Source organism: Eulemur rufifrons, chromosome 8 (assembly GCF_041146395.1).
Source record: "Eulemur rufifrons isolate Redbay chromosome 8, OSU_ERuf_1, whole genome shotgun sequence".
Classification (NCBI taxonomy): Eukaryota; Metazoa; Chordata; class Mammalia; order Primates; family Lemuridae; genus Eulemur; species Eulemur rufifrons.
Window position 1 is genome coordinate 116,091,480 of NC_090990.1, and position 12,180 is coordinate 116,103,659.

General features: G+C 41.9%; 1 protein-coding gene across 1 annotated transcript in view; it reads right to left on the minus strand.

Annotated features, from left to right (window-relative positions):
* Positions 1–5,104: 5,104 nt before the first annotated feature.
* EEIG2 (EEIG family member 2) overlaps positions 5,105–12,180 on the minus strand; it is a 71,567-nt gene continuing 64,491 nt past the window's right edge. Inside the window, exons 11-12 of the mRNA XM_069479069.1 lie at positions 8,832–8,916; positions 5,105–5,403 (exon numbers count right to left, since the gene is read on the minus strand). Coding sequence (XP_069335170.1) covers positions 8,874–8,916 — 43 coding nt within the window. The 3' untranslated portion in view covers positions 5,105–5,403; positions 8,832–8,873. The remainder of the gene's footprint in view (positions 5,404–8,831; positions 8,917–12,180) is intronic.

Genomic DNA, 12,180 nt, shown 5'->3' on the forward strand with positions numbered 1-12,180 from the left:
CCTTTTTTTTTTTTTTTAAGAGATGGGGTCTTGTTGCCCAGGCTGGAGTACAGTGAGTGGTGTGATCACAACTTACTGCGACCTTGAACTCCTGGGCTCAAGCCGTCTTCCTGCCTCAGTCTTGTGAGTAGCTGGGACTATAGGCTAGTGTCACCATGCCTGGCTAATTTTTTTTCTTTTTCTTTTCTGAGGCAGAGTCTCACTCTGTTGCCTGGGCTAGAGTTCCGTAGCGTCAGCCTAGCTCACAGCAACCTCAAACTCCCGGGCTCAAGCGATTCTCCTGCCTCAGCCTCCCGAGTAGCTGGGACTACAGGCATGCACCACCATGTCCAGCTAATTTTTCTATATATATTTTAGCTGTCCATATAATTTCTTTCTATTTTTAGTAGAGACGGGGGTCTCGCTCTTGCTCAGGCTGGTCTCGAACTCCTGAGCTCAAAAGATCCACCTGCCTTGGCCTCCCAGAGTGCTAGGATTACAGGCGTGAGCCACCGTGCCTGGCCCTAAGTGTCCTTTTTTGATTATAATTATTTCACATAAGTGGTATTTACTATATATTTTTGATATAACTTTATCATTAATAAGGTATTTTATAACTACATCTAAATGTACTCCATTCTTTAATTACATGTGGTCTTACTATTAATAGTAGTGCATAGGCCAGGCGCAGTGGCTCACGCCTGTAATCCTAGCACTCTGGGAGGCCGAGGCGGGCGGATTGTTTGAGCTCAGGAGTTCAAGGCCAGCCTGAGCAAGAGCGAGACCCCATCTGTACTAAAAATAGAAAGAAATTATATGGACAGCTAAAAATATATATAGAAAAAAAAAATTAGCCGGGCATGGTGGCGCATGCCTGTAGTCCCAGCTACTCGGGAGGCTGAGACAGGAGGATTGCTGGAGCTCAGGAGTTTGAGGTTGCTGTGAGCTAGGCTGATGCCACGGCACTCTAGCCCGGGTAACAGAATGAGACTCTGTCTCATAAAACCACAACAACAACAAAACAGGTTTGCCTCCGGCTCCTGTTTGCAGGGCCCAGGCAAACTCCAAAAGCCTTTTAAATATGTCTACGATTTCCTAGAAGCTTATGTCATCACAGCACTCCCTTCAGTTCGGGTTCATCAGTTTTTGGCATGCAGTTTTGAGATGTGAAATGCAGCCCCTTCAGTGCTCCCCAGACAGGCCCCACTTGAGCTTTTCCTCAGGCAGCAGTGGTGCCCAAGTCTCCTTTCCCTGGCGTCTCTTGAGCCTCCAGCCTTTCTGCTGCTCTCTTTGATTTTCGACCTTCCTCGGGCCCAGCAGTTTAGGTCTTCCGAAGTGTTCTCAGCCCTCAATTCAGTCCCTGGTTATCAAGGAATAATTCTAAAAGGCAAGCCCCTCAATTAGAGTTTGGGTGCCAAAACCCAAAAATGTTTACCTTGGTATACTTGGTCCCATGGAGACAACTGCAGCCAGGGACAGCACTGTCAGCAGTAGCAATGGGGCATCTTTTGAAGACTTTGAGAAAAATGGATTTCTGCCTTCATGACGGATGATAGGGGTTAACTACAGAAAACATGATTTTTCATTATATGTGATGCACATCCTTGGGAATATCTAGAAAAACACTTAGGAACATTGCTGAGGTCTAGCAAACAGGCTGGTAGGACCTGGCAGTCAAGAATGTGTACAGTAAATGGTTAAGTACGGGGTTTTAAAGCCAGCAGCATACCAGTTACACACCTTTTATCTTGAAAATTAATTCATGCCCTCTGTATCTGTTGAGTTCTAATGTTCCTGCCAAATTGTATGTACTCTTTGCACATTTTTTTCTGCCTTCACGGCTGGAATCATCTCTTGTTTCTACCTGTTACATTTCATCCCGTATGCTGTGACTCAAGCTAGAATTAGTCAAATTAAGCTGTGCTTATTTTATTGTCTTTCTCAGAAACACTCCCTGCTCCCACACCTCTCCCTTGACCCATCAGAGCCTTGGCTTTCACTGAGTGGGCCCTGTGTTTTCCCACTGCTGTGTCTTTGTCTAGGCCTGTCCCTGTCTGTCTGCCCTTTATCACGCTGCCCACCCAGTGCTCTGTGGTAGAAATCCTCATGGAACTACACTTACACAGAATCTTCCATTAATCTCACAGCACAGGGAACAATTTTACCTTATGTAAGCAAAGTGTGCAATGCTTCAAGATCTTTTTTTTGAGACTGAGTCTTGCTCTGTCACCCTAGCCTGGAGTGCAGTGGTGTCATCATAGCTCACTGGAACCTTAAACTCATGGTCTCAAATGATCCTCCCGCCTCAGCCTCTTGCGTAGCTGGACTACAGGCATGAGCCACCACACTTGGCCTGAGATCTTTTTTAAAAATGGTTAAAATTATCACTGAAGAGCTGGGCGTGGTGGCTCATGCCTGTAATCCTAGCACTTTGGGAGGTCGAGGTGGGAGGATTGCTTGAGGCCAGGAGTTCAAGACTAGGTTGGGCAATATAGCCAGATCCCACTTCTACAAAAAATAATTTTAAAAAAGTAGGTGGATGCAGTCCATGCCTGTAATCCTAGCTACTCATGAGGCTGAGGCGGTAGGACTGCTTGAGCCCAGGAGTTGTAGTGAGCTATGATGATGCCAATGCGCTCTAGCCTGGGTGGCAGAGCAAAATCCTGTCTGTAAAAAAAAAAAAAAAATAAAATAAAATATATATATATATGTTGTGTCTGGAAAGATACAACGTGTTTTTCTTTTGGTCTTAAATCTATGGAATATACATGAAATAGGGGTGGACATAGGAAATAGGGGTGGACATAGGATCACTTGAGAGAGGTAGATTTGAACTGAATCCCTGAAGTTCAATGCCAGAAGGTGGCATACTTTTCCTATTTAAAGTAACTGCACACACTTGCTTTGAGGACTCCCAAATGTAAGACGTAAAAAAATCTTAGGTATGCCAATTTTCTGCAGAGGTTTGAAGTTTTCTGTAATGCATACTCTGAGGAAAATCACTGTTGAAATTGTTTACAGATCTGCTGTGATGTTGATTTCTTCTTCTTTTTTTTATTTTTTTTACGACAGAGTCTCACTCTGTTGCCCGGGCTAGAGTGCCGTGGCGTCAGCCTAGCTCACAGCAACCTGCAACTCCCGAGCTCAAGCAATCCTCCTGCCTCAGCTTCCTGAGTAGCTGGGACTACAGGCATGCGCCACTATGCCCGGCTAATTTTTCTATATATATTTTAGGTGTCCAGATAATTTCTTTCTATTTTTAGTAGAGACGGGGGTCTTGCTCTTGCTCAGGCTGGTCTCGAACTCCTGAGCTCAAATGATCCACCCGCCTCGACCTCCCAGAGTGCTAGGATTACAGGCGTGAGCCACCACGCCCGGCCTGATGTCGATTTCTTAAGAAATGGTTGAGGAGACTTGTCAACCTAGCTGAGTTGTAACTGCACAGGAATGGGGTCTGAACTAACTCATGCAGGAAGTTCTCTGACATTTCCTTACTACCTAGGTTTACATGGAATAGAGATCACTGACCCAGGAAATATCTAAATTCAAGCCTTTCCTGTTTGTGTTTCCTAATTTTTGTTACATTTTGTATGATGTGGAATGGATTAACTCCAATGATCTCCTACCTACCATACAATGGCAGGAAAAATTTCATTACATACTGCCTACAGATAAGTGATACAGGAAGTGAAGACATGAAAATAAATGAAAGGGAAAGGGAAAGATGGACAAGAGGGAGAGCAAGAGGGAGACCACCAGGTGTTGAGGAAATGTGGGCTAAGACAAAGCAAGAAGGCTGGGCCTGAGAACTCCACGGAGGAAAAGTGGGCCAGGTCTTGGGGGGTCAGATCGGGGTCCTGCCAGGTTCTGCTGTGATCTGGCACAAAGTTACCCTGGGGGATCCTGTACGATTCTGTGTACTGGGAGGAGTTTGGAGGTTTCCCCTAGAGTGTCCACACCCTCCCCCTTTCTGACAACAAACAAGGAGTTTTCCTCTTCAGTCACATAAACTTTATAATCTGCACTGTCCAGGGCAGCCATGATAATCTGCAGAGAAGGATCTGGGTTCAAACTTAACACTAAACCATAGTTCTCAACTAACCTTAAATTGCTATTATAATTTGAATATCAGCACGGGCATTGTTTTTCGCCACGGAGGACATTCTAGTGAAAGGAAAGAACAGTCTGTACAAGGGTATGGGTGACACTATCCTTTGTTAAGTGACAATCAAACTCTTAAAAGTGGCACATTTAATAACCATCTGTGTCCAACACTAGAATTAACATACGTATGTAGACGGTACACATTTTGGCTTAATAAAACCCTGAGTGCCTATGAAGTGGCATTCTCTTAACAGCACATATGTTCTTTATCACAACCCAATAGTGGTGGTGGTGGTATCTCCATCCTAGAGTAGAAAACAGGTTCAGAGGGGAGTTTTGTTTTCAGACTCAGGTATGTCTCACTCCAAAGCCCGTGCCCATGGCACTGCGTGGGCTGTCTAAGGGTTCAAAGAGATGTCTGCCCTGGTTCAGGCTTATACTACCTGGTAATAAAGAAAAGGAAATACTCAGGGAAATGTTATATTGGTCTTTCCACTTGTTCTCTTACCTTGGCACCACTTTCTGACAGAGTCTTAACTTATGTTTTAAAATATAAAGAACATCTAAACTTTTAAGATATGATTTTTATTGAACATATATAAGATTCACCTTTACATTGTTACAAACACTTTACAAATAAAAATTATTGTTAAAAAAAAGGAAACATTTCCTGGATTTATCACTGTCTAGGTGAAACAAAGAAATGTAATATATAAATATGAAGGTCATTCTCCAAGTATTAAAATACTGATGGAATCACTTCAATAACATTTTTCATAAACATTTGTATGGTCACCCACACACTGTACCAACTTCTAAAAAAATCATACACATGAAAGAAAAGTGATCCCAAAAATAAGGTATATTTTCAAAGACAGTCAGATTGAATGTACTCTAAATGTCTTCCCCTGCATGGGATTTGGTCAATGAATATGAATGTGAGAATTTTGCAATATACACAAAATAAACATTTGAAAAATGCAGAATACATTGTGTAAATTAAAAAATTTGTCAACTTTGTTGTACAGAGAGTACACAACCCACCCAAATGAACACTTAGAATATACTATGTATACATTATGAAAATCGCATATATAAGGGAATAAGGCCTTTATTTTCCGAGCAGTGTTAAAACAGGCTTAATGTAAGTATACTTCATCCTTTATATTTTAGACTTCATATTCTTTAAGATTTCAGCTATTAACATTATGCATTAGTACCTAAGCCAACATATAAGTAGTGGCATAACACAATATCAACTACAGTACTTGATTATATTCACATGACGTACCATCCAAGTGAGCTGACGAAGTTAAAGACCTGTTAAGAAAATAAAATGCAACCCCATCACATAAGCCCAGTCTGTCTTTCAGAGCATTGTTATATATTCTGGAAGCCTAATACTTCAGAGTACATACTTCAGTGAAGTTACTTAATAATACTGTCAGCTTGAGCTTGCAAAGCGGTCCAGTTAGCATGGAAAACTAAAAGTCTAAAATCACTTCTGGATGTTTTAATTTATTAAAACTCATTGCTGCCTGAATTTGAATATGTTTTGACTGGAGGCTAGTTGAAGATTTTATTTTTCCTCTTCTAGCAAGCAAATGGGCTAAGTGGTCAACCTCTGTGGCTTATAGTTTTGTACAAAAAAGCATATACAAAAGAATCTAGTCAGGATTTTATGCTGGATTGTTAATCTAGTCTACATATTACTATGCTGGAATGGGATGTTGGAGTTTAGGATTCTTGGTCAAGACTTGCTCAGATCATAAGTACTAATCCACGTTAGTTATTTGTATACAGAAGCTTTCCAAAACACCATGAAGAGGAGTCAAGCATTAAAGTGTGAATTGATGGCCCAAGCCTTCTGGCCTTCTCTGCCTTCAGGCCCCTTCACATCCTGTCTGGTCTCAGTCACCAGCTCAGCCCACAGGCAGTGGTCTCCTGACTGGCCTGTGCATTCCCCCAAAAAAGGTATTTAAGACTTCCTTATCTCATTACAGATACAGAGTTTTAAAATACCATGAGTCTTTTTCTCTAGGATAGAATTAGGAAAAGTATCACATACATCTTCAAATTCGCTAAGACTGGGTGATCTGAAATTTTACTTTGATGTTTAAAAATCAATTTCTTAAGAATCTAATTTTCCAAATCCAATTTTCTAAACTCAGAAGCAAAAGTGGATTTTATTTAATAAGTAGATTTTTTCAATAGTTATGTGGTTAAGATGTTAACAATATATGCTCTAAGAATTAGAAAGTAAGGCAGACACTTACGTAACCCTTAACAAATATTTTGAAAGGACTGTACTGAAATTCGAATGCAAAGTGTGCCAATGGAACACAAAATAGAATAAAATGAACCCAGACTTTCACTGACTACAGAGGATATAGCTATGAGTTCTTTTTTCTTTCTAATCAATGTTTCTATTTATTAAAACATTTGCTATATTTACTAGTACATAAATCAAGATGCATCTGGTGGCTGCTAAAATTATAAAGGCATGATTTTTATGCATTTCAAAATCTCTCCACATTAAAAAAAAAATCTGTACCATTTTAAATATCAAGAACCAGTCTTATATAAAGGTATAGGGCGAAGGGCAGCTAAGGATGAGTAAGACAGGGAGGGCCCTGCTCTGATTACAGCACCTCTTATATGTCTGATTAATGTCTTCACTGAACCCCACTTACAATCTAGTTTAATCATTTCCAAAACTGCAAATCATTTGCAGAAGTGATAATAAAAAATACAGCCGAGAAATAATATCTTGAAAATAGAAAAATATATTTTAAAAAAGTCATAATAAATATCTCTCTAAACAGTATCTTCGTATCTCTATAAAAACCTTTGATTTTTTTTCCATAATATATAATGAACGGATCAGTTCATGTGAAGACAGACAGCAAATCTTTACCACTTAAGATAACATTTTCCTTGGTTAGACCAAAATGTTCAGATCAATGCTTTTTTCTTAAAAATAAATCTTAAAAAATAAAAAGTATAACTAACTCAGAAAACCCTCTCAATATTCAAAATATTATAAAATAGCATCATCTTTTTAAAATTTTCAGAATCTATTTGTTAAAATAGGATTAACGTAGAATACTGGAAATATCTTTAAAAATAAAACAAATGTTCTAACATTAACTATTCAAATTTTTCTAAACCTCTAAATTTGGATATTAAAATAATATAATTTCTCCCCTATTTTGCAAATGTGAAAATTCCTAGACCAAAGTAATTCTATTCTGACATATTATCTTTTTTTTTTTTTTTGAAAGGGATAAGTAAAGAGGCTTTATTGGAGCGCTCCTGGGTGAGGGTAACGGGTCCCAAGAGACGGGGGCCCGGGCGAGGTTCTCGGGTCCCGGGAGAGAGAGAGGGAGACCCTAGAAGTCGCCTGACATACTATCATTTTTGGAGATGCTTTTGAAAGGAAGAATTGGGGAGTTACTGGTTCTATACAATCTACATTTTTCTTCATTGACTGAGTGATTCCTAGAAAGTTTAGATCTTTCCACATGGAAAGACATGGAAAGACAGTTTCCACATGGAAACTGTCATGTAAGACCAGAAAAACTCTTAAGGTTTATCTGCTGTGCTGTTAAACTGGATCCAGATCAGATATTCTTATTTTAAAAGCTATATTTGATGTATGTTATATTCTATTTTTGCCTCAAAACAACTACCTTCTGATAAAGAAGAGAACACAGTATCTGATCAGGGGGTGCTAAAACAGAAAACAGCCGTCTGCGTCAGTGGGGTTGCGTGGAGCAGCTGTCCTGTCTGCTACTCACGCCCTCTCTGGAATAATTTTTAGTTTCAGATAAGTCTGAATTTATATAGAAAACGCTTCTCTGTCTCTGATCATATCACAATTTTCCTCTTGTTCTAAACTTTTTGACTCCTGAAACCAGCAGATCTAATATTCAGTGAGTTAAAACAGCTCTTCTGTTAGGGTGCCTTATGGTAGCCTAACATATTGAATATTAAACTTATTTTGAATCCTTTATGTAGTGCTAATGGGGGCTCTGCAGCTCATCTAATATTAACAAGTAACAATATATATTGATATACTGCATAATGGCATTACATCCATTCATCTATCTCAGACTTAAACACACTTATTTGATTTATGACTGATACATTTAGAGTTGTTATTAAGCATTCTACATGTTTAAATCATAGTCTAACATTTTCCCAAAGCATGAACACCCACACTTTGTATCAGTTACTATATCGAAGAGAGTTAATAAACTTGGTACAATGCTGTAGGTAGTATAATATGGAAGATTTCTTTAACAGGAATTATAATTATCTTGACAGAATTTATGGGATTTAAATTATATTCCCTTATTGTCTCTCAAACATAAAATTTACAAAAAACCCCATATAGCCCAAATCTGTTGAGCACCTTTATCACAGACTTTACACTTGAATACTAAAATTACGCTCCGATGTGTGTAATGCTGTTTACCCCACTGGAGTATTTTGAAAGAAAAAGGCTTCTCATTATATGTGCGGTGACTCCTGAAGCCAGGTACTTCCAAGGCACACACCGGCACAGCGCCTTGAAACTACCATTCAGACGTTCTCTTTTGGCGGGTGGGAAAGGGTAGTGGTGGGCACTTTCAGAGAGGAAATCTGCATTGCCTTTCCTCTTGATTGCTGAACTTCATTTTTTAAATAGGTTCATTTTCTATTAAAGTGCTTCAATAAAATACCTTCATACATCAATTACCCACATCTTAAATCCACAGGGCAACTTCAGTTCACCAGCTTGACTTCTAGCGTTTGATCACAACTTGTTCATAAGCTCCAGATCCCACCCTAAAACAGCAGGGGGAAAAAAAACTTCAAAATTTTGAGCAGTAGTGTTTGAAATTGTTCTAAGTAACCTTGCCCCCCACTGATGCATTAGGCATTTTTCTCTCAGATTTGATTTCCACAAGGTTTAAGGTATCACAGATAGAAAAGACTTGAAATAGTAAATGTTTATAATGAATACATCAGATTAGTCTATGAACCTCTCACACTTATTCCCATAATAATCTAGTAACATTTCCTAATTCTTGACCTATCAACAAACTACAGCAAGACATACTCTTCAAGCATGTTTATATATAAATCCTAAAATCTGTCTCATGCAAGAGCATATACTGACTCTGGCAGTGTATCAGGCCTTTCACTGAGTTGATGATGATGGTCTTCAGTTGTCACAGTAGTATGGTGCCTTAATGTACCTTTCTAGAAAGTACGAAAATTCTTTTAGTCAATATGCGCATCTTTATATATGGTCAGTGTTGTAGATTATACCTGTATAATGTAGATTTAAAGGGAAAATGATCTTGAAGAAGGGTTTTCTTCTTCACTAGCTGGGTGTGGCAGACAGTTGGTTGTTCCCCCAAATCTGTTCTCCCCTTCCTCATAGTTTTAGCTGCGTACAGGCTGTTGGGCTAGAGCCCACACTTCCTAAATTCCCTTGTAGATAGGTGTGGCCATATAACTAAGTTTTCCCCTATGGAACATGAACAGAAGAGGTGTGTCAACTTCTGCCTCACTGGCTTGAGGGAAATGGCTTGCCCTGTACTGGTAGCAATCCAACTCTGACAATGCAGGTCAGGAGGACGGTGAAATAACACCATGCCTGGCTAATTTTTTCTCTCTCTGTATTTTTTTTTTTTTTTTTTTTGAGACAGAGTCTTGCTTTATTGCCCAGGGCTAGAGTGCTGTGGTGTCAGCCTACCTCACAGCAACTTCAGACTCCTGGGCTTAAGCAATCCTCCTGCCTCAGCCTCCCGAGTAGCTCGGACTACAAGCATGTGCCACCATGCCCAGCTAATTTTTCCTATATATTTTTTTTAGTTGTCCAGATAATTTCTTTCTATTTTTTAGTAGAGACAAGGTCTCGCTCTTGCTCAGGCTGGTCTCGAACTCCTGACCTCGAGCGATCCTCCCGCCTCAGCCTCCCAGAGTGCTAGGATTACAGGCATGAGCCACCACACCCGGCCAATATATATATTTTTAGTTGTCCATATAATTTCTTTCTATTTTTAGTAGAGACGGGGTCTCACTCTTGCTCAGGCTGGTCTCGAACTCCTGACCTCGAGCGATCCTCCCGCCTCAGCCTCCCAGAGTGCTAGGATTACAGGCATGAGCCACCACACCAGGCCAATATATATATTTTTAGTTGTCCATATAATTTCTTTCTATTTTTAGTAGAGACGGGGTCTCACTCTTGCTCAGGCTGGTCTCGAACTCCTGACCTCGAGCGATCCTCCCGCCTCAGCCTCCCAGAGTGCTAGGATTACAGGCATGAGCCACCACACCAGGCCAATATATATATTTTTAGTTGTCCATATAATTTCTTTCTATTTTTAGTAGAGACGGGGTCTCACTCTTGCTCAGGCTGGTCTCGAACTCCTGACCTCGAGTGATCCTCCAGCCTCGGCCTCCCAGAGTGCTAGGATTATAGGCGTGAGCCACCGCACCCGCCCTAATGGTCTTCTTATTTGTTTTAACACCCTACTCCTTGAACCCAAGGGAAAGCCTGAAGGGGCCCAACACCCCAATAGACCAGCACACGCCTGGGGGCAACCAGTGTGGGATCCATCTCGTAACCACAACACAGCACATCCTTTTCGGCCGCAGCAGCAGGTAAGGCAGAGGCAGACAGGAAGATGCTGGCCTGGTCATGCCCAGCTGCCGGCCCACTCGTTGAGCAGGTATTAATCAGCACGTGCCGCACTGTATACTGGGTGTTGTTCCAGGCACTGAGGATGCTAAGGGGAACCAAAGTCCTTGCTCTCCTAAAGCTAATTCCAGTGGGACACTGGACATCTGACGTAACAGCAAAGTGGTGGTGAGTGCCACAAGACAAATCAGCCGGGCCAGGCGACTGACAAGTGAGAGGAAACTCTAGACAACGGAGACAGACAAGACCGCGCTGAGAAAGGGATGACCGAGCTAAACCTGGGTGAGGAGGCCGCCCAGTGAAGACAGAGTGCGACCCAGCCAGGGGGAACCAGAACGAAGCCCATCTGGTGGGAACCGCTTGTTGCTTCATTTTCAAAAACCGGTTGACATTCATAAGCTTTATCTCATTTCAACATTGCTGGTAAAAAGACATCATTATTTTACAGAGAAGGGATCTGACGCCCAGAAAGGAGAAGGTCTGCCTGCCATAGAGGTTTCCAGTCACGGGCACAAACTGGGGGATCCAGTCCCCAAGTCTGAACTTCTGCACTTCAGCCCCTCCGACCTGAAATGCTAAGCTGAAAGGACCCGAAAGATCGCAGTGGAACCACAGATGGGAAAACTGCGGCCGAGGAAGCACACGAGGCACAATCACACCGCACCCAGGCGACTTGCCTCCGAGACTGGGGTGTCCCTGCACCACCCGACCACTTCCCCCGACGGGGGTCCCCGGACTCTAAAATCCCGTCCCCCGCGAGGGCTTTCCGGCTTACAAGCCCTTGACAGCTCCCTTGGAAACCTTCCGAGGGGGGCGGGCTCAGGGTCACCTCCCATTGCGACCCAGAAGGAAAGGACAGCACCGCCCCGCAGAGCACCACCAGCCCTCCGGCCACTGGAACACTGAGCCCGCGGCGGTCCACACCCGCGGGGACGAGCCCGGCCTGCTCCCTGCGCCTCCGTCCAACGTGGCTTTTCTATACCCGGTTCCCTGCTACTAGTCTCTTCCTGCTGTGCTCTCCCCTTCACATTTTGGCTAGTTACCTTTCTGAACTGCCAGTCTGAGAGGTCACTTCCCTGCAAGAAGGACCTGCGGTTCCCCACGGCACACATGTGAAAAGATAAACTCTTTGTTACGGCAAGTGAGGCCCTTCACAACCTGGCTCCAAGACACTTGCCAATGGCTTGTCCCCAAACTCCCTTCCATGTGCCTCTCTCCTCAGAAGAACTTGTTTATTGGCAATTCTCAAAGTACGTTATATTATTCATAAACCAGTAAGGCACAGTGGTTAAGTATGATGGGGGATGGACTCCAAGAGACATGAGTTTGAATCTTGGTTTTACCATTTACCAGTTTTAAGGCCTTGGGCAAATTACTTCTTTGTATCTTTGTTTCCATCT